The sequence below is a fragment of the Alternaria hordeiaustralica genome (genome assembly GCF_023758085.1).
Source record: "Alternaria hordeiaustralica strain BMP 2776 chromosome Unknown scaffold_15, whole genome shotgun sequence".
NCBI classification, from domain to species: Eukaryota; Fungi; Ascomycota; class Dothideomycetes; order Pleosporales; family Pleosporaceae; genus Alternaria; species Alternaria hordeiaustralica.
This window is the reverse complement of record NW_026056787.1, coordinates 88,007-110,181: the sequence shown is the minus strand read 5'-3', so window position 1 is coordinate 110,181 and position 22,175 is coordinate 88,007. Positions and strand designations below refer to the sequence as shown.

The window sequence follows — 22,175 nt, the reverse complement described above, 5'->3', positions numbered from 1 at the left end:
GCGGCTCAGATGGCATGACGTCGAGCTCGTAGTCTTCGGCGTGTTTTGGTTCTTGAGATTTTGGCTTGATGGTACTCAAGTGCGCGTTGACGAGCTGTGAGAGCAACATGACTGGAACCTTGGCTGGTTTCGGGTGCTGGTGGATGAAAAGCGTTGTGTGAAGAGTGCTTTTGAAGGGCCTTGTGACTTTTGTGAAAGACTTGTGTGTGAAAGAGTTTTGTGAAGAGTTGAGTGTGGAATTTTAAAATAGTTACGGCGGCCTCTGTTTATATACTCTGATGAATATGGTGAACCGTGGACGTGACATGCGATCCAATGTAGACATGCGCGATCCATGGTTGTGTCGAAAATCACACTGGCGTGGATTGGCCCATTCGACGCGCCGCACCCATGTGATTAGCATAGGTAGAATGAGCAGGAAGAATTCGTGCTGTGATTATTTCGATGCGTAGACATCACCGCGCGGGTATGAATTCCGCATCCCACGCTGTTGGTGTAGCATTGATTGTGAAGGCAGTGACGACTGGAGTATTGTATGTAGTCCACAACCATGGTCTTGTGCGAGCAGAACCTGCCCCAGTATTATCCCCAATAAAATGTTAGAACGTCAGTCAGCTTACGATGCTTTAATGTATGGTACTGATGTACCACCAATCAGTGCGAGGAGTTTACGTGGGTCGGAGGCTCTAGCGCGGATGCGCGAACGGTTGCGTCAGGCCAATCCAAACACTGCCGATGACTGCGAACAGGAACATTTCGATGAGCGCTTTACTTTCGAAAGGGGCAGCACAGTGCCCTCTTCGACTCGACATGATGATGAATACGAGGCGTCGGACCTCGATCTCGAGGACGTCATAGCCCAACTCGACGACCTATGTCGAGAAGAAAACGCTTCATGCCCACCGCATCTTGACATCGATGAAGAAGTGGCGGACGGAAAGCAGTACCGGGATGTGGCAGCGGCGTTAAGGGCTGATGAGCCAGGCATGGATACCTCAGTCCTGGAGCGAATCAGGAACGCAGACGGATCAAGTGACCGGGTATTCGACGACTTACTTGCTCCGTTACGTTTAGAGCCACTACTGTTGGAAACCGAAGAGTCAGAAGAACACATGTTAGACGCAATACTCACTTGGAACAAGCGCATTGCCGATAAGCGTAACAGTGACTCGACCGAGCGCCAGGCCCTGGTCGCTGCTCTAAAGGAAAGAGTGAAAGTTGTTGAAAAGATTTTGACGATTGTCAGTGACAACAGAAATAGCAACCAGGACAATGAGACTGGACAAAATGGTATCCTGGAACCTTCTCAACGTCAATTACTGAAAGCCATCCACGCATACCGACCAGAAACCAGAAGTTTCAAGAATCAGGATCCATTTAACATGCTTATCATCATGTTAGCGCACATTCGACAGGAAGAAACTGAGATTGCCAATAGGGACGATGGTATATACCTTGCTCTCAAGGTGCTGAGCGGACAGGAGCAGCTGGAGCACCGATTCGACCGTGAAAAGAAGAGACGTGCGTATCAGAGGAACAAAAAGAATGCAGAGGAAGATGCTAACAAGGAGGAAGTCAAACGATGCGAGACCAAATGGAGAGCCTATAACAGGAAGCTGGCAGAAAGAGCGCGACAAGGACTGATGGCCAAGATCCAGTGCGCGCGGAACGAGTTGAAAAAGGCCGAAATCGACGAGCTGCTGGATCTGGCTGTACTTCGATCAGCACAGCCACGGGTCTCTCGAGAACCTCATCCAGGCGTCTACACTCCATCGCTGGAGGAGATATTTGACGCATGTAACAAAGCAGACGACTACGACAGTCTCAACCATGAGTTCGCAGAGCACTTCCCGCATCTGGAGACCAAGCTGGAAGTGACCTTAAACAATGCGCAAGACATGAAAACAGTTCATGACACCGTGTTGTTCCGGATGGTGAAGCTCGCTGGTGCTGATCTGAAGGGTCTCGATAAGGATGAAAGGAAAAAGGTAATGACGGCGCGCCTCAACGACCCCGTCACGGCGACGGTAATCGAGGAGACACTAAAAGGCGTGACGGACACACGTCGAGCAGCGAAGCAGATGCTCGAGCAGCTCGGGCTGATAGGGCAACCCATGCGTGAATTGCTGGAAGCTGTAACGGCGAAACGCGACGACCTGGCTGGATTGACACGCCTGATCAATCGCGAGGAAAGTCCGAATAGCAGCAACGAGATCCAAGAGGAGGAGTAAGAGGGCGAAAGGAAGTTGGCGATGCTGGCGGAGATAACGCCCTTATTTCCGGTTGTTGAGGTTTCTGATTCCGATCGATCTCAGTACGTCGCTTCATGTATGTCAAATTTTGCGTCTCGTAAGGCTGAACGCCAGCGGTGCCTGGCTTGAGCGATGTAGAATAATGCGCAATCTTGGTACTGCTATAGCACCAACCTGCGCATCGGAATTCGGGTGCGGGATTAATTGATACCGGTGGCACGCACTAAGGCGCGGTGATGTGAATGGAGGGTGTGCTGCAGGGCGGATATCCGGATTGCAGTCGGGAAAGAACGGGTCCAGCGCCAAGCACAAAACTTCTCATCAACTATCGCGGCTTTCTAATCTCCGCCTGTCCATCTTCACCACCACCAAACCTCTCCACTCCACTTCCTTCGCTTCTACCATCCATACCAGCGAAATGGCCACCTCTCCTCCCCCCACCGCCACCGGCTCCAGCAAGGTCGATGCCGCAAAGGCTAAGCTTGCGGCCGCTGACCCTACCGCGCCCACTGGCCTGGCCCTGTACTCGCGATTCGCTTTCGCCGGTGCCGTCTGCTGCTCCGTCACCCACGGAGCCCTCACACCCGTCGATGTGTATGTTGTGCCGCCCTCCAATGGCTCGGGACGATGCCAATGGCTGTATCGCACACGCTTTGCGACAGTTGACAGGTATCGAAAATGACGACAGAATGCCAAGCTAACATGTGCAACAGCGTCAAGACCAGGATACAACTTGACCCCGTCACCTACAACACCGGCCTGATCGGTGGATTCCGCAAGACCATCGCCAATGAGGGTATGGGCGCTGTCTGGACCGGTTTCGGTCCTACCGCTGCCGGTTACTTCCTCCAGGGTGCCTTCAAGTTCGGAGGTTACGAGTTCTTCAAGCAGCAGTCCATCAACCTTGTCGGTTACGAGACTGCCGCCAACAACCGCACTGCCGTCTACCTCGCCTCTGCCGCCGTCGCTGAGTTCTTCGCCGATGTCGCCCTCTGCCCTCTCGAGGCTACCCGTATCCGTCTCGTCGGTGACCCAACCTTCGCCAACGGCCTTGTTGGTGGATTCTCCAAGATCCTGAAGAACGAGGGTGTCGGTGCCTTCTACTCTGGTTTCGGACCCATCCTGTTCAAGCAGTATGTGCAATTCCTCTGATTGGAAGTTGGGTTTTGGCTAATCATCCATCAGGGTTCCCTACACCATGGCCAAGTTCGCCGTCTTCGAGAAGGTCAACGAGGCCGTCTACTCCGTCGTCGACAAGAGCCAAACCTCCAACGGCATGCAGACCGTCTACAACTTGGGCTCTGGTATCATTGCCGGTTTCGCCGCCGCCATCATCTCCCAGCCCGCCGACACCATGCTCTCCAGGATTAACAAGACCAAGGGTCTTCCCGGAGAGGGAACCACCTCCCGTTTGATTAAGATCGCCAAGGAGCTCGGTCTCCGCGGATCTTTCGGTGGTATCGGTGCCCGTCTTTTCATGGTCGGTACCCTGACCGCTGGTCAGTTCGCCATCTACGGTAAGTTTTTTTCTCAACGCCTTCTGTCGCGCCCAAAGCTAACTCCCGGAAGGTGATATCAAGAAGGCACTTGGTGCTACAGGGGGTGTAGAAATCGCTAAGACTAACTAAGTTTTCGTCTTGTGCGATGCGGAGAGAGTGACGGAGGAGATGATACCAAGACAGCCATGACAGCGGGTCTCGAGGTGGACTTGTCACACAAAAAGTCTGTCTTTTCTTGCATAATGGCTGGCATGGGTTTGTTCGATATCACATTTCTTCTATGTGTTTTGCGTTTATTTGCAGTCATTCAAGTTAGATCTTGCTTCGCTTAGACGGCGATTTTATGTAACAGTACGATCGAGTAGGAAACATACTGCACAATAGACCCAACTCATAATGTCCAAGCACTGCATTCCATGTGAAACTGAACGGCATTGAGAACCGGGCATTTGATAGTGCTGATGTCACTCTTAGCATCGAGGACTTTGTGTCCGAGAAGATTGAGGACCAGGAGAAGTTGCGCCATCACAACATTATAGCCGTACAAACAAATAGCAGCGCCTTGTTTGAGAGAAAAATCAGACACTCTAGAGCTACATAAATGTTAGGTTACATACTTACGATTTGCTAAGAACTCTCTGCCATCATGCAAGACTGGAGACAGTACCTGAATAAGCCTAGTTAGAGCTAACCTATATACTAGAATATTAAAACGTCAACAACGTTGATTGCGAAGACAAAAAAGACAAAAAAGACAAAAAGCTATTTCCGGGAGACGCGACATATGTCTATGAGTGCCAGGACGACCAGGGAAGCAAGTTGATGAGATAGAGCAACCTTTCCAATAATGCAACGGGGAGACATAACAAACAAATGATGAATATAGATGATGTCTCTAGCTATGTGACTGATATTGGAAGCATTTTACATGTGGTAAAATCGATAACATGGCCTTAAATCCCACATCAGTTGATGTCCACGAGATATGACCCTCCATTGACACCTTCTCTGCTTCCACTGAGTTGTTCTACAGCTCATTTCGTACCCTTGCTGACCTTCTTAGTTACCCGCTGCGACCCGGCCGTTCCTGGGGTGACGGCGTCTGAACGACGCTTAATGCGGGCTGGTATCAGACATCCATGGGTGATCCGGAGATGAGCTTCAAGTTGGAGATCGTCCATTTCCTCCTCTTTCGTACAAGTCAACGGAAAGCATGGGCAGGTGACGAGCGAGTCGCCAACAGATTTGAGGTGGCCGCGGATATGCTTTGGGTGGCCCTCGCGGGTGAATGTCGCGATGCGTTCGTGGGCTGGAAGAGACTCGTTATGAGCACAGAAGGGGCATAGTCTTGGTATCAGATCGCGTCCCATCTTTACTCCACAGTATCCGTGCATCATGATCATGGTTTGCACCGTGTCTAGATGCGTGACTGCGTGAGAGATGGCCTCGGCGGGGTTGACTAGCCATTGGTCACAGATCCGACACATTTCTGCCACTGGAGCCTTGGAGCCAGTGATCCCGTGGGCCGACCACAAGTGGACTGTCCTGTCTTGCTCATCGATGAAGTCCGGACCGTCTCGAGCGAAGCGGCCAATCCGCGTATTCACGGCACAGTCGCCGAAGTAACAAGTTATATGATTGTCACCGTCGTCATCCTGCGATCCAGCTTCTTCCCGGCATGACACGGGTTCACCTCGTGTTCCCATCTCTTTGGCGTGACTTCCGGGGGCTTCGGTCACTGTCCAAAGGGACGGGACTATCAGAACGCACCGTACACTTCGCGTTTCCCAAGGATGGACCGTATCCCCAACTACCAAATCATCTCTTCTTTGTCGCTCAGACGGTGGCTGCGGTGAAGGACATCGAGGTGCCTGAACACTGGGAGATTGGAAAGGTACAGAGGAAGTATTTGGTTGACCATGGATGCACCGGCTTCAATGGCGTACGCCCTTGAGATGCACACCGGCGCACTTGGAGCAAGGGTCGTCTATGAGTGCACTGCACTCCTTAGTACGGTTACAGCGGTGTGTTGTGGCTGAAGGAGAGGCCTCTGGTGTAGTTTAGACTCGATCAACACATCTATGCAGATGTAATGAACTCTCGATTGTAATCGACCTCGCTCTGAATCTCTTCGTGTATTGTTCTAGACGTGTTGATCTGTAAAACAGTGCACATGTAAGAGAATGAGGAGGTAGTCGCGCGTCTGAAGAGAGCTTTCGAAGATGGATGTCTAGACGGTGTCCACACTCGTGAACTGGTATTGTTGTGACTTACGCTACACCCATGCTACGAGTACAATGATCTGGGAACCGCATCGCAAAGCCCTCCAATTGGTCTTCGCGATCTCTACCCCACCTGTTACCCCTAGCACTTTTTTATATTACCTGGATTAAGTTAGATAGAGCTATTTATGGCCTTCTAGTAGCGGGTGTGTCTAAAAGTTAAGATAAGTCAAGCACGTCGTATCGAGCAAGTGTTGTTGGCAGAATTGTTGCATCTCGGACTACAAACACGCGGAGACATCTCCCTCGAAGTACTCCGTATAACATAGTCGACTTTTGGAGAGAATTAAGAGAAGAGAAGTAGTGCAAGATAGGCGGCAGGAGGATTCGACGATCTTAAGAGCTATTGAACTACATGACTTAACGTCATGACGGTGTCAGATATACCTCACAACGTGCTAATACCTTTCACTAGTGCCATAGGGCCGGCACTTGGGCGGCATGGTATTACTCGAAGATGTTAGATCTACAACTGCTATATTGTGGTCTAGAACCAGGTGTGTGGTACAAGTCGCGATGTTGAAGAAGTACGCTTTGTATCCGTCCAGACGTGACGATACCTGGGTATGGCATGGGCTGCGAACTCGGTGCGTTGATACGTGGAACATTTGTTTTCAAGGCATGTGGGAATTGACACGTCGTTTGAATAGCCGCCTGGATTCAGGACGTGTCTCAGGTATCTGGGGTCCAGATTTGCATACCGCTCAGTGGGCGCAACGGGGCGATGTTGGCGCGACTTTAGAGGTATACATGGCACTGAGACAAGAACAATCAGTTTGACTTGGTGGGTCCGCGAGGTACTCACCCAACTTGAGAGTGATGTTCTGATATCGAACAATGGATCCGGGATCCGACTTGCAGTCACGGCATTTGCAACGGGAGACCATTAAGAGATATGTCTCTCAAAAGGATGCAGGTTTGGATACGCTCATTAGCGTAATGGGGCGATGTTGGTGCCCAGGTGCGATGTTAATGCGATGGAGGGTTTCTCACGTCAGCCCCGCTTGCTGTCGGTGATGCCGCCGGGCGTCGCTTCCCGACTGCCAGCTCCCATCTGCACCTGCACATCTACAGCATGTCAGCCTTTCCTGGGCACTCTCAGCCTCACCATCAGTAGCTCGCAATGCCTTCTTATATGGCTGCCTGGGCCATTCCGGTAGCTCAGCGACATTGCTACGAGGTTTCGCTATTCCCTACGTTCTTCTCTCGAGTTCCACAGGATCCTTCCCGGGTGCAGCCAACCGCATTAAGTAACGAACCCGCAAGCTACCCATGACAGAGCTGTTGGTCAGCTTCTCATCAGCAACGCAGGGCTGGCATTCCTCCTTCTGTGCGAATCGCAACTTGCTTCTGCATTGAGGTTCTTCGTCGCTTAGTGCGAAGGATTTCCGGTGTAGCTAGCCAATGTCCGACCGCCCGGGCGCATCATCTCGCGATTTTGCATTTCAAACCTATGACCAAGCAGGTGGAGCTCCGCAACAGCACCCGCAGCACTTCTACGGTGCCTATCATGCCGAGCACGACGCGAACACGACCGAGGCCGCAAGCCAGGCGCATAGCCATGACTTCGCCGCGGGGTATCACGACTACAATGCGACACAGCACCCAGTGATGGCAGGTCACTTCGCAGGCTTGGGCTTTGGCTCCTCTGTGCCTACCGGCTGGGACGCGCTCGACTTCACCGACTTCACCGACCAGTACGAGCCGCAGGGAGAACTTGTCCAAGAATACCAAAGCCAGGCAGATGCCATAAACAACTACAACATCCCACTTCCTGTCTCGACAGGCGAAGCGGTGTACCAGGCATTCTCACAGCGCCAGAGCGTCACTCCAGCGCCAAATGTCGCGCAAAGCCAGAACCAACTGTCGCCCCCGCTGCCACCAGCTCCAGCACAACAGCAACAACGATCGACTGTTCAAGCAGGTACGAAGAGGAAGGCCGACACAGAATCTCCTTCAGCTGCACAGCAAGATAGTGCCGCAGCGGAGAACCCCCCGAAGCGCCAGAACGTGTCGCGACAGCCATCCGACGCCTCAGCTGCTTCGCCAGCCGTCACAACCCCGGCTGATGCTCAAACGCCGACCATGACGCGCACCGCTGCCACCTCCGAAGCCACACCCCGACAAGTGTCACGAGAGAACACGAATACAGAGCGACGGAAGGAGCAGAGTAAAGGTACGGGGCCACAGGGAAGGGTCATCGATGTCTCAACACCACGTAGAGTGCCTGGGTCGCCCGGTGCACTCGACATCCTCCCTGCCGGCAAGGTGTTTCCTATACAGATTGGGTCGGAGCTGTTCAGGCTGTCAGGAGCGTCGATTTCGTCAGATGGTGAGTATCCGCTGAAGACATCAAAATGGAACAGCAACTAAGACTATTAGAGCACCCTCACACTTTTCGCATTTCTTCGGCCAGCAATTGCATGACAATGGCGGTCGTGCTGGTGACGTGAGGACGCTGTACATCGACCGCGACCCGGATACATTTCGTGATATCGCGCTCCACCTCCAGGGCTACCACATCACACCAAGAGATGGCGAACATTTCGTCAAGCTGTATGCAGATGCGCAGTTCTACTCGCGTAAGCTCAGCCATATTTAGCGAATGGAATAGATGCTAACATCAGCAGTGCCTCGTCTCACCAAACAGCTGTTCAGCACCGACATCTTCGTGCGCATCGGAGGAACACCCTTCCAGATACAACGCGATCTCTTCTCTGCCCCCGGAGACAGCCCGAACTATTTCTCGCTAGGCTTTGCGCATTTCTTCTCGACGCCAAACGAGGCATTCCCGGGACTAGATCGCGATGCCCTGCTTCGACCGCCGTCTATCAAGCCTCCTTCGGTGCCGAGTAGAGACGGGGAGGTCTTTCGCGAGCTGATACAATTACTACAGGGCTACAATGTCGAGATCCGAAACGACGCACATCGCTCTCGCCTGCTGAGGGACGCGCGATACTTCCATCTCAAGGGCCTAGAGCAAAAGCTCTTACCCTGCGATATATCTTATAACCTAAAACGGCAAGAGTCTGAGATCCTGATCCGTCTTGAAGACATTCGACAATCGGGCATCTCCTTCACTCCTGACAAAGACCTCGGCGAGTCGGGTTCAGGAAGTGAGTCGGGTTCTGAAACCGTATCTGGTGGGCAGTCAACAAGCGTCCCACCAAACCCTCTACTCGGCAACAGTGTTGCAAGCCCCGCCCCATCGACGGCAAGCAGCAGTGCGGTTTTGAAGGCGGGGTATGTGTCGTACGCTCGACCATATACGGACGACCATGCGCAAAGCAACATTCTCGTCGTTGAAATTGCGTCAACGGAGGCCACGACGCTGTTCATTCCATTGAAGATAGCGATTGACTCAAGTCCTGAATTCGGAGTTGAATTTCGTGCCACTTTTCATGATTCAACTCTTGCACGAGTAACGTCTCTCTTCTCCGTCATAGCCTCAAAGATGGGCTTACCCGCTACACAACCCTTAGGACTCATGTACCTACAATCTGGTGCCGGGGTCGCCGCCCAACCCGTCAGCCCCGCCAACTCAGGCGTCAGCGAACGTCGCGTCCGTGTACGGCTCTATGAAGATACCTCTCTAGAAATCGACGGATCACCGGCCGAGCTCGCGCATGATGAATACGGGATGATAGGCATTCGCAGCTTAGATCAAAAGAAGAAATGGTTCTGGACTGAGGAGAGAGGGGGAGATGCCGAAGACTATCAATGGACAGTCAGACGCGCGCACTGGCGCATCCGTGTCGAACCTGTTAAAGGCGACGCCGAGGGAAAGAGGATGCAAGTCATCTTGTGCGCAGTCAAACTTGAAGCATTTACCAACGAGCGGCCACGCAATTCTTCGAGGAAATTTCTGGGTGGTGGCTAGCATAGTAGGTCAAGCAAGCCATGATTGACGCAGGCGCTCGCAAATGTGCATTCGACCTGCCAATATATCGATATTTTCCGACCAGTTCTTCCACATACGACCATAGGAACAAGTCAATAGCGCTTCCCGTTCGCTCAGCGGTACTCAAGCTTGTTACCGGCCCGTCAGTAGTTTCGTGGGTGACCAGAAGCGAATCCGGGCTGTTGTATGTTTTTCACTTTTTTTGTCCCACTAATGTCCTTTCGGACTGCTGAACTTATGCCGACATCATAGGCAAAGTTGTCAAGATTCTGTGCCTAGTCCTCCAAAGACGCATACGCTGATTAGTTGTAGCTTGGATGCTAAGCACAAGATACCTCTGGGTTTTCCCATCATTTTGACTACAGCTCACAACTATCGAGTCTTTTTGTTTCGTTTAAATGACGTTATATGCCAGTGGTTTTGCTTACCAAACTTACACAGGCTGTCGGACTAGTCATAGGGTTTCGCCTCTTACCCACGACAGCTCACACACGACACCACTACAATCCCATACGAGCCGCTTGGTGACGTAAAGCGACACATATATCGGCCGAGTAGCATAAGCAATCTGGTCTATGCTGAGTTAATAATCGAAAACAAGCTCTAATGCCCAGACCGCGACTGCGCACAGTCATTGCGAAAGCGAGACTCCAACACAGCCACAGAGACCAACACATGCGACTGGGGGAGATTGCCCGAAAGAGGCTTCCACAGGTGGCTTTGATACGCGAATAAACGATTTGGGGCGAAGTGGCGTAAGCTTAAGGTCACGGCCAAGACATACGGCTTGCTTACAATGATTTTGGGCTTCGTGGAGACGAACTTGATCACGAGTACAGTACCCATCTCAATCTCGGACAGACTCATACGCACGAGGAGACGTGGGGTATTGGTGCTCGAGCGGAAGGTGCCGACGACAGTGTTGGCATCTGCTCACTCAACAACACCCTTTCGTATTGGATGTCACGTGCAATACGCCTATTGGTGTGTAACTTGAGCTTGGTCACTCATCAACTTCAATGTGGGTTGCGTGTTCTGGAGAGTTATCTCATCGCATTGGGCACTGACGAAGATGGCAGTCAAGAGCAGAATCTTCACCGAGAAACCGTCATGATAACGCCATCTCTCGTCCCTAAGCGCGTGTGCGCTCGGACAGTGCGCACAAGAAGAGTCATGTTTACGGGTTCTGGTAATGGACATTCCATCGCAAACACCACCGTCATTTGGGGTGACAAAAGTCAAGGGCGTTACACCAGCTGCGTAGCTCTAGGAGTATTCCATCAGTGTGCTCGAAATTGATGTGTGAACTACCCAATCTTCGTCCTGGACAATCAAGATCAAAATTCTGAAAGTCATTTAGCGATCACAAGCACCTGCAGTAGCCTTGAGCTTAAGCTCACCAAGGCACCCAATGCTTATTGATTCTCACAGTCATGTAGGCGTCCGTCCACGTACCATCACCACCACCACCTACATCATGTCTCGTCTATTTTGCACATAACCAGGCATTCATAGTCAATCTGCTGATGTGAAGGTCATAGCCATGAGAACAAGCACGTCCAATAAGTGTTGATGATCGCTGTATTCGGTATCATGTCTTGTCACACGGATAGAGGTTGTTGGTTTTGACGGGTGTGTGATCAGACGTGGCTGAACTTAGACAGTGCGTACACAACGCCTTGACGACAGGATCGAGTGAGGACGAGAAGGAAGATTGCCGGTCAAGAAGGGTCTATAGAGGCATATAAGGAAGGCCAACATCCTGCCATTAGCACCTCAACACACTCTCATCTTCTCAAACAACCTCATTCATAACAATACAACCAGCAACATGCACTCCATCCTCATCATCACCCTCCTGGCTACCCTCGCAGTAGCCAACCCAATCGCCCCCGGCCCACCTTACCACTCCAAACGAACCATAAACCCCAACACCGTCAACGCCCTCACCGCCGCCGAACTAACCACCCAACGCAACGCCCTCCTCCTCGCCCAATCCGAAACCGCCCGCGAAGCCATCCTCTTCCCCAACCCCCCCAACGCCGCAAACGACACCTTCCAATTCATCAACAACACCGTAACGCCCCCCACCGCCGGCTCCATCTTCCTGTCCACCATCAACAACTTCCCGGCACTTGGCTCCACGGGTCTCGCAGCAGCCGTGGGTTTCGTCAACCCCTGTGGCCTCAACACGCCGCACTGGCACCCCCGCTCCAATGAGTTTCTCACCGTGACTCAGGGAACACTAATCGGTGCCCTCCTCCTCGAAAACGACAGCGGGTTTGGAAATGTAGTCGGCGGTGCACCACCCGTCCGCGGTCCTTATAAACAGATCGAGACTACGCTGTCCAACTACACGGGCATGCTCTTCCCCAGGGGCCTCATCCACTGGCAATTCAACCCCGAATGCGAGCCCGCTGTATTCGTCGCGGGCTTCGATGTCAATGATCCTGGCCGTGTGGAAGCTGCCAGGGGTTTCTTCTCTGGTACGCCGGATGAGGTGCTTGAGGCTAGTGCGGGTTACAGTGAGTTTCTGACGCCGGAACAGATTGCGGGGTTGAGGCCGCAGTTGACGAGCGATTTTACGGCGATTGTGGAGAGTTGCGCGAAGAAGTGTGGGATTCCTTACAAGCCGGCTGGAGGTGATGGGTCTTCGTCGATGGCGAGTGGTTATCCTACTGCTACGAGCGGGTATCCGATGTCTACAGGTGGGTACTAGGGGTGGATGACTTGTGGAGGTTGGGTGTATTACAAGGTTGGCTGTTTGGTGTGAAGTGAGATCGGAGGTAGGATCTCACAAGGAGTAGGTGAAGGTAATCGTTCGTTCGTGAGTAGATGATGGCGTTTGGGATTAGATCGCGCTTTCTTTTGTATATAGACGCTCGCTAGACTATTTGTGTTATAGAATATAGACTGAACTTCCCGTGCTAGCTGGCCAAACTGATCTCGCAGTACTGTGATAATGTAGGATCTCTGCTCACTACAAAATATTGCGAGTACCTTCTGGCTTCATGATGAGCTATCAACTTTACTATGTCCTCATCTACAACTTCGCATCGCTAAACGGAACATACTTCTCTCCACTCGCCTCCTCCACCCTCTTTGCAGCACTCATATACCCATCCCTCTTCTGCAGCCTCCTCATGTACTCATACAACTTGGGGTAATTGGTCTCGCTCAACGGCAGCCTCTGTGTCGCACCCTCAAGTCCGAAGTGAATCATGATATCCGCAGCGGTCAGCTTGTCGCTGCAGAAGAACTCGCCTTTGCTGGGAGAGTTGACGAGGTAGTCCTCGAGGAAGTCGAAGTGCGTCTTCAGCTCTGGGTCGACGAAGCCGGAGTCGATCTTGCCGGCGACGCCGTTGGTTATGGGCTTGAGGAAGAACGGGACGGGAGCGTTCTTGATGTCTGAGGTAGTGGTTAGTGGGCCCCGGGGGCCGGAGGGGGAATGGTGGCACCTGGGCAGGGGTTTACTCACTTCCGGTGACTAGGGCCAGGATCAGGATGGTGAAGAGACTACCCTCGGTGTAGTCCATCAGGAACTGGGTACATGTTAGCTATTTGATCTGTTCATAGTCGATCTCTGCATATATCTCACCTTGTACCTCATCCACTCCTCAGTCTCAGCGCCAAGCACGCCCTCCTGTCCCTCAGGGTACCGCTTGGGAACCAACTCCTTGCCAAAATGGTCGCAAATGTACTCCATAATCGTCTCGCTCTCAGCAATGACAATGTCCTTCTCAGAGTTCGCAGGCCTGATGGTAACACATGGTGATTTCCCCAAAGGATGGATGGCCTTTAGCTCGGGACCCGCGCGCTTGTTCTCATCGCGCTTGTGGACCGCGATATCGTACTCAAGGCCAAGCTCTTCGAGCAGCCAGACAACGCGCTGGCCACGGGATTTGTTCAACCTATTTGGCTGATTAGTCGTGGTTGCTGATGGCGATGGCGCAATGCGGTGGGACCCGTGGACCGCACGGGGATGACAGGCATGTGACAGACTTGGTAACTTACCAATGAACGGTGATCTTTGCTCCCTGCTGGTTCGACATGTTTGCGAAGATTCTTAGCGGTGTGGAATTCGGTATATGCGAGTACAGCAGATTTTGCGTAGTAGAAGCAACGACGAGATTGAGTTTGAATATCACCGAGGTTCTTGGACGGATTTATCTGATGCCGTCACAAGCTTCGGCGTTCAGCGCCCATCGGTGGTTGGCTGCCCGCTCGGGCACTCGGTCATCCATGTATCTAGTGTCGGTTTCGCCGACTCTCCGCAGCATCGATGAGAAGCAGGAACGAGGCATCGACAATTGCTATATGTAGTAGTTTTGTAGACACTGAGGGTGTGTAAGACGGAGCAATCCGGTCGTGATGTCTTCCAGGATTCCAAGGTTGCCGTGTGACGCAGAATTCGCGGCTGTAGCTACCCGAGCGTGAGACACAGTAATTCTGAAGCTTCTGCAACTACGAAGACAACATGTAGAACATAATGCATTATTCGAGGAGACCTACTTGGCATGTCGTTGTTGATGGTGAATGTACGCGATGATATCCTGAAGCGCCAAGACCCGGCGGCACTTGCCGCACCTCCGCCGACCTCATCGCGCGCACCTCGTCAACCACAAGCTCACCAACTGCGCAACACATCCACACGCGCAAGAGTCCGCAAACATGCAGCCAACCTTCCGCCGCATGGCGGGCCACAACCACGGCAGTGCGTCTCATCGCGAAGAGGACCATTGGGGGCGCAATCGCTAACAGTACGCAGTGATCCACGCGGATCCCGCCATTATCAAATGGGCCAGTACGTTCACCACCGACCCCGCATCCTGAAGACGTCTATGGTACCCCGAAAACCAGCGCATCGAAAAGAAGCAATGGCCTTAAAGGTGCAAGAGTCGTGACATGGGCAATGGAGGAGGGGGATACGCAATACGCAGTACTGACGAGGAACAGACATGACTGTCAACCGCCACAAGTACTTCCGCTGGACGAAGCGCACAGCTTGGCTGACATTCGCCTACGTCGTCATGGTGCCCGCTATGCTGGGTACGGCAGGATACATGACTGAGGTGAGTTTGGACAAGCACGCATTTGGGTGGTGGAGGAAGCGGCATTTGAGACGCTGCGTATATGGAAAGCAAGACATGTGGATGCTGACGAAAATTTACAGGGCAAGTGGGACATGCGCGGCAAGCGGAGGGGCGACATGATCTCCGAGTTCTAAGCCTGAGTATCGGAAGAGAAACGAGCGAAGCAACGGCGGCTATGTACATATGGAGAATATCATGGCATCACAAAAGCCTTACCGTCCTCTCTTTTGTTTTCACATGAGTGGAAAACGGGCGAAGCACGGATCGGTTGCTGCATACTTGACAAAGAGATTCCGAAAACGTTAGCCTCTCGTGGACCCAGGAGATATTCAGATATGCGACTTGACTGATCTAGTACATCCTAGTCCATGACTGGGTGGGCATAGACATAATTGTTATTTGCGCGAAGAGGAGGAGAGAAGATCTCCTGATGACTTCAACTTTCCAGAGACCCCCTTTGTACAAACACCAACGCTATAAATTGTGGCCAGAGCCGCTGTCGATAGGCATATCATCAGCATTCACCATGACGAGTCCTCAACAAGATCAATCCTCCAACGATGCGCAATATGTTGCCACCGGAAACCCCTCAAAAGACACCTTTCCATTGCTGAAGCTTCCAGGTGGTAAGATATCGCAGACCGATGACTAACGTTGTTAGTCGTTTGCTGAGCTTCTCTAGAAATAAGAAACATGATATACAATTGCCTCCTCGAATCGACACCACGTTCAGTCAGCAGGGGTCAAATGCCACTTGTCCAGTTCACAAACATATGCAGACAGGTTCGATGCGAGTTCCGGCCAATGCTGCTAGCCCAGCACATCGTGAACATCCACGACGCATGTCGCTACATCGAGACGTTCCTCATCACCACGAAGGTCGACATCGACCACTGTGAGGTGTTTGAGCCTGTGGAAAAGATACATCTTGGGGTCAAAAAGAAAATCGATGGCACATTTCTCATCATCGACCTCGTGCCGCTCTTGCGACTCCTCACCAATCATCCAATGGACGTCACGGTTACTTTCCACGACGATCCAGACACTCCTCTCAAGGCCTTAGAAAGGCTCATGCGATATCGAAGCGAGTACTGGATATCATTGCTCAATCGCAACGACATCGTTGGCATATTGAAACTCAGCGCGCAAACCTCGGTGGTTAGGTTTCCCGTGTGTACTAAGATTTGTCTCAGACAAGGCAACGGGCGACTTACGTCTTCCGAGTCTTACACTATCAGCTGTAGTAATTTCGTTGGTCCTTGCGAGACGCGCATAGAGAAAATACGTGTTTTTGAAGGACCGAGAGGACGTCTGATGATAGATATGTCGAGATGCTCTGATGCGGAGTAACGGGAGAAGGTGGCTATGTGCGAGGATATCGGAAGGAGGCGGATAGTGAAAGCTTTCTCGAATGTCGTGTGCCCAACGACGTGCATGCTAATTCACGTTGCCTGGTCAAATCTTTAGGACTACACAAGCTCGTTCGTCTCTATCGTTATACGGCTTCTACGTCCCAGACGCATACGTTGTAGTTGGACTACCTGAAACGTCAATGATATCATCTTTGTATACATCCCATGTGCAATTTCCCCAGGCATGGCTACGGGAAAACAAGCTTGACGTAGCCCAGCCTCCCCCAACCTCCCGTCCTCCAGGCATCCATGTGTAATTTCACAACATAAGGTTTCTTCACTGATCGACCGTGCATGCATCTGTTGAGGCCAGACGTTCGCGCTATGCATGAGCGGCGCCTACCGCTCTGACCGACGCTCTATGTTGCTAAGGGAACAGCGGCCGTTGTCGCGATCTAATGCTAGGTATCGAGAAAAGCAGGCTTCATTCTTATACGTCAAACATTTCATGCCTTAGCGAAGACACGCATAAGGTTCTCGGAAGTTGTAAGTCGTACCTGACAGCTGCACAGCATCGACGACTCCACAGTTGTACCTTTCTGTCGGTGTCTCATGTCTACCCGACCAACATGCCCAGCACGTTTCTGAGGCGACAGCAGTGACACAGCGCTTGGGAGTTAACGTGGCTAGTAGCACCAGCCGCTTGATGAACAACATGTTAGACCACCCCATGTGTTTGACTTGCACGCGAAGTTGCACATCACCGCCATCTTTAATCTCATCTCGATCACAAGCTACTACGTTCACCTGCAGAAGACTCGCAGTCGACACAGGTTACACAGTGGCGGACGTAGGCGTTGAGGGGTCATGCATTCGTAATTCGAGTAGACGCGCGGTTGTCTGGGTACCCTGCTACTAATCTTCATCCTAGGACTAGGTATCTTGTCGCCACAGAGACTAGGCGGGATGATCACAATGCAGGTACGGATGGTAGCTTTCCTAGACCCGGGCGCTCGGTCAGCGAACAAGTAGAACTGAACTCCGGTATTGTTACAATTTTGGGTCTCGACATACGAGGGATTCTGTCTCTTGTGATTTTTTTCACTTTGAGGAGACATCTATTCTAAGAACTTCCATGCTGATAGTAGAGTAGACCTGAGTCATGTTACAATTTCGCGTGCATCCTTCCAGGAACCAGCTTTTCCTGTACCTCCGTCAACATGTGGGCAGTGGTCATTCCACATGGTCGTTCCTGGAGACACGATGGCAGGGTCATCGCTAACTCGTATGATCCGAATTGCCGGGTAATTTAATGAAGGACGTCATACAGCTTCTGCGATTCATGTAGGTCGGAAGATTGATTCCATGTCGAGGATCAAATTGATTGAGATAGCCGACAAGATTAAAGGACTCTGTGCAGACATGGGCCTTGTTTACCCGGCTTGATGGAGAAGCCTGCTATCGAGACCTCCGCGGCACCCTAGGACGAACTCCGTGACCGGGTTTAACCACGGTTTACGGCATGCAGCCACAAGTGGGGGTTCGGTAGTCCGGGCGTCCCAGTTAGAGGCGGAAGGTCGACGCCAGATTTGTTCTTCGGTGGAAATATAGCTCTCTGAACATTGCGCATGCCTTGAAGATGATCGGACGTCGGTCCGCGGGCGATGTATACCAAGGTTCTAGTTGAGCCTCAGAGCACATGTAGTCGTCGCTTGCTACCCATAACGTAACACTACTGGCGAACAGACGTAGTCGGCAAACAGGAAATTTGTTTGAGCCAAGCTCGTCTTTGACCGACACTCGGTGAGCATTGCTGTAAGGCTGACTTCTCACCTGAGGAAATGCCACGAAGGAATGCGAGCTGAACGTCGCTGCACTATGCAGGTAAGCAGACGCACCTCATTCCTTCAATATTGTGGCGTTCTTTGCTGTCAGTGATCAAACCACCGACGCGGAAGGTACTGCACAAAATCTGACACTGGGCCGTAAGCCGTTCGCTTCTGTCAAAACCTTCGTGTTGGTACCGGCAACATGCAGATAATGGACGATGCACAGGGCTGGCAAGGATGACGTGGGAACGACTCTGTGGTATCTTCGCACCCATGGAGAATACTAGCTTTATCACTGCCGAGCAGTGGTAATATGTTCCCACGCAGATGCCCTCGATCTTGAAGAGTGCATGGGCGTATGGTCTTCATCCGGCGATGTTGCCTTCCCTCGGACCACATATGGAAGGATGCATCCGCTTCAGCCGTGTATCCAGAGTGGCAACACTGAGACATCGCGATATCATTCGAGACATGAAGACATCGCCGACACTATGGCGCCTGTGGCTATCCAAGACTGCCGGTGCAGCTGTGGTGCATGTCAATAGTCTGATTGCGGTCCTGAACGTCATGAAAACGGTACGGCACGTTTCGAAGGAGGCGATTACAGCCGATTTGGGGCGCCTAACTAAGCGCAAAGTACACATCCCTTCATGAAAACGTGTTCTCAGTGGTCAGATATGCGATGTGGTGATGTTGTGGTCGGTCCATGAGGTCCGGCCCCCCTCACGAACTCCGACACAGCATGGCAGACTAGTCCAAGCACGGCTTAGCGTTAGCGGCAATTAGCTCAGATCGTCTCGACATGTTGGCTCGCTTGCGCTTCTGGGATCCTTCTTCCTCGCGCTTCACGACCATCAAGCTTTACAAGCACCGGGGACGGCTCTCAGCCCCACGGTTAGCTCGGGCGATTGTTCTGCACACTACCCATAGCGGCATCCACTTCCTGTATCTGCATGTCAACCAACGCCTCGCATGCCCCACTTTCTGCGCGACCCAAGGCACATCACCGCTTGCTGCTGCATCACAGCCTGCTGAGGCTGCCGCCGCCATGTACGACTCAGCACTTGCTGCAGCTCTACCAAGTATCTAGGCCGCTCTCTTAGTCCATCTGCCGCCGAGGCTCGGTAGGTCTAGCTGCATTCAGTCGTGTAACACGAGTTATGCCGACATTTGAGACGAAAGCGACCACTTAAAATTCTCCGTTCATCTACTTAGGGCTGAAATGTAGCCGTCTCTTATGCTCACAGCTCTGGGCAGGCCCTCATACTAAGCCCACGCCCTTACCGTTCATGGGCCGTAGACCGCGCTCATGGCGATCTTGGACGCTTCTTGCCGCAACAGTCTCTACATGGAGTGATCATACCATTGACTAGTGGTGGGAACTCTCCACTGCTGGCATCGGTAGTCTTTCGGCCGATCAATCGGTCCACTAGAGAGGCAGGGCAATGTTGCCATGCTGGGGATATAATCTATCGTACCACCCTTTGTTAATCAAACCAGCCAGCCTTCGCTTTTCGTTTACAGCTTGATCTGCGCCTATCTGCACTCGTTGGCCCCGTGCGTAAAGGGTCTGGCAGCTGTCGTTTACATCTACGTTCTTTCATTCCTCCTTCCATCATCCACAATGGGTGTTTCAATCTTCAGATTGGCCACCGCCCTAGGGCTTTTCCTTCCGTCAGTGACTTCGTTCGCTGTGCCATCCGTCGAGCACCTCACACCCAGGCTACCTGAAGTTCCATGGAAGAAGAGTGGTCTTTGGAGCGGGCGCGAAAGACGAGACGGCTACAAGACCAATTGTAACCATGGCCCACAGTCGAGAGGGTGCTGGAATGGCGACTTCAGCATCGACACAGATATGGACCTTCATTGGCCAAACACTGGAAAGACTGTCAAGTATCATTTGACCATCTCGAACGCCACTGGAGCCCCGGATGGGTTTGAGAGGCCAATCCTACTGATCAATGGTCAAACGCCAGGACCTGTAAGTGGAACACTTTGAGTCATCTCGTTTCCCTGCTAATATATTACAGACCATCTTAGCGGACTGGGGCGATGATCTTGAGATCACCGTAACTAACAACCTCCAAAGCAACGGTACTGGGCTGCACTGGCATGGTCTCAGGCAACTTGGTTCAAACGAGCAAGACGGAGTGAACGGTATCACCGAATGCCCAATCGCGCCTGGTGACTCCAAGGTCTACAAGTTCAAGGCCACGCAGTACGGCACAACCGTAAGTTAAATTCCGTTGCGCATTACATGAGTGGAACTTGGCTGACTGTTATAGTGGTATCATTCGCATTACTCTGTACAGTACGGCGATGGCCTCGTGGGCCCTTTGGTCATCCGAGGACCAGCAACAGCGAACTACGACATTGATCTTGGTGCGCTTCCAATGACAGATTGGTTCCACGCGACCACTTTCACAGTGAATGCTGCAGCTGTCCACGCCAACGGTCCTCCTGTTGCGGACAATGTTCTCATCAACGGTACGATGACATCAGCCGCCGGAGGAAGTTACGCAGAGACAATTCTTACCCCAGGAAAGGCGCATTTGCTGCGCCTTGTCAACACCGGCATCAACAACTACCTCCATGTCGGTCTCGATGGGCATAAGTTCAAGGTCATTTCTGCCGATTTTACACCCATTGAACCATTCGAGACCGACAACCTCGTTCTCTCGGTCGGTAAGTTGACCCGAATCATCTCATATCTGTCCGTTCGTGGCGATGCTCACAACGTCTGTTCGTGCAACACGCCCCCACCCACGAGAATGCGCCCACGATAACTATTGTTGGGGAACGTTTCACTGACATGGTCACCAGGTCAACGTTATGAGGTCATTATCAACGCAACCGAGCCTATTGGCAATTACTGGTGGCGAGTAGGTACTGGTGGTCGCTGTGATGGTCCCAACGCGAATGCGGCAAACATCAGGAGCATTTTCCGATATGCTGGCGCTCCAACTATGCAGCCCAACTCGACCGGCAATGTTCTACCGGTGGGCTGCTACGACGAGGCCAATATCGTTCCGTACGCCAAGACGATCGTTCCCCAGGAGATGCCCGAATCTTTGACATTCGGCTTCAACGACAATTACACTAGCGATGTGACGCAAAACCAGGGGCTGGTGCAGTGGCTTGTCAACGGCAACCCTATGGCAATTGACCTCGATCGACCCACCCTACAGCACGTGCTGGACGGCAACGTCACGTACGGTAACAACCGACATGTGTTTGAAGTCGATGAGAAGCACAAGGTAAGTCTCCTTCGCTCAACGCGTTGTTATCGCGACTAACGATGTTTGTAGTGGCAGTACTGGGTCATCCAGCAGGATACCACCAACAACACTGCGCCACCACTACCTCATCCTATCCATCTCCACGGTCACGACTTCTACGTTCTGGATCAACAAGAAAATGCAATCTGGAATGGCGACATCTCTCGCCTCAAGACCAACAACCCTATCCGCCGTGACACAGCCAACCTCCCCGCCAGAGGCTACCTTGTTCTCGCTTTCGAGTCCGACAACCCCGGCGCGTGGCTGATGCACTGCCACATCCCCTTCCATGTGGCCGCGGGTCTTGGTGTACAATTCCTTGAGCGCTCGTCTGAGATCAAGGCAAAGGATGGTTTCGCTGAGATGAAGAGAACATGCAAGAACTGGCAAACATACCACAGGGAGTTCCACCCCAACGGCATCCTATTCCCTGGAGACTCTGGGCTACGGAGATAGTTCTTCGTTGATTGCTACGACGCGTTTTCCATTCATTGTATCCTTTCTTATTCTTCATTTACTTCACATGACACTCCGTTGTGTATGCCTGGGCAAGACGGCGTTCCATTTTCGCATCATAGATATGCGCTGCTTATCCGCGAAACCTTACCTATGGTAATAATGATAATTTTGAAAAGACCAACACGTTCTATCAACTTCGTCTTCGCCACCTTGAGATGAATGACATGTGT

At 52.1% G+C, this 22,175-nt stretch overlaps 7 protein-coding genes across 7 annotated transcripts; 6 read left to right on the top strand and 1 right to left on the bottom strand.

Moving 5' to 3' along the window:
* Positions 1–550: 550 nt before the first annotated feature.
* On the top strand, positions 551–2,231 carry J4E84_007099 (uncharacterized protein; the record flags this gene model as incomplete). Its single annotated transcript, XM_049389685.1, has 2 exons — positions 551–558; positions 659–2,231. 2 exons carry the CDS (start codon positions 551–553, stop codon positions 2,229–2,231), a joined length of 1,581 nt encoding a protein of 526 aa, XP_049242429.1.
* Positions 2,232–2,670: 439 nt separating this feature from the next.
* J4E84_007098 (uncharacterized protein) lies at positions 2,671–3,880 on the top strand (the record flags this gene model as incomplete). The annotated part of the gene is made up of 4 exons (XM_049389684.1): positions 2,671–2,846; positions 2,966–3,385; positions 3,438–3,769; positions 3,822–3,880. The coding sequence occupies 4 exons, from the start codon at positions 2,671–2,673 to the stop codon at positions 3,878–3,880; spliced, it is 987 nt and encodes a 328-aa protein (XP_049242428.1).
* A 3,557-nt stretch (positions 3,881–7,437) lies between these two features.
* J4E84_007097 (uncharacterized protein) lies at positions 7,438–9,913 on the top strand (the record flags this gene model as incomplete). Its single annotated transcript, XM_049389683.1, has 3 exons — positions 7,438–8,365; positions 8,418–8,615; positions 8,664–9,913. 3 exons carry the CDS (start codon positions 7,438–7,440, stop codon positions 9,911–9,913), a joined length of 2,376 nt encoding a protein of 791 aa, XP_049242427.1.
* Positions 9,914–11,765: 1,852 nt separating this feature from the next.
* On the top strand, positions 11,766–12,653 carry J4E84_007096 (uncharacterized protein; the record flags this gene model as incomplete). Its single annotated transcript, XM_049389682.1, has 1 exon — positions 11,766–12,653. The coding sequence occupies one exon, from the start codon at positions 11,766–11,768 to the stop codon at positions 12,651–12,653; it is 888 nt and encodes a 295-aa protein (XP_049242426.1).
* A 324-nt stretch (positions 12,654–12,977) lies between these two features.
* J4E84_007095 (uncharacterized protein) lies at positions 12,978–13,986 on the bottom strand (the record flags this gene model as incomplete). The annotated part of the gene is made up of 4 exons (XM_049389681.1): positions 12,978–13,342; positions 13,413–13,476; positions 13,533–13,845; positions 13,949–13,986. 4 exons carry the CDS (start codon positions 13,984–13,986, stop codon positions 12,978–12,980), a joined length of 780 nt encoding a protein of 259 aa, XP_049242425.1.
* Positions 13,987–14,892: 906 nt separating this feature from the next.
* On the top strand, positions 14,893–15,161 carry J4E84_007094 (uncharacterized protein; the record flags this gene model as incomplete). Its single annotated transcript, XM_049389680.1, has 2 exons — positions 14,893–15,006; positions 15,108–15,161. The coding sequence occupies 2 exons, from the start codon at positions 14,893–14,895 to the stop codon at positions 15,159–15,161; spliced, it is 168 nt and encodes a 55-aa protein (XP_049242424.1).
* Positions 15,162–19,832: 4,671 nt separating this feature from the next.
* Positions 19,833–21,942, top strand: J4E84_007093 (uncharacterized protein; the record flags this gene model as incomplete). Its single annotated transcript, XM_049389679.1, has 5 exons — positions 19,833–20,189; positions 20,239–20,439; positions 20,494–20,893; positions 21,032–21,465; positions 21,517–21,942. 5 exons carry the CDS (start codon positions 19,833–19,835, stop codon positions 21,940–21,942), a joined length of 1,818 nt encoding a protein of 605 aa, XP_049242423.1.
* Between the last annotated feature and the right edge of the window lie 233 nt (positions 21,943–22,175).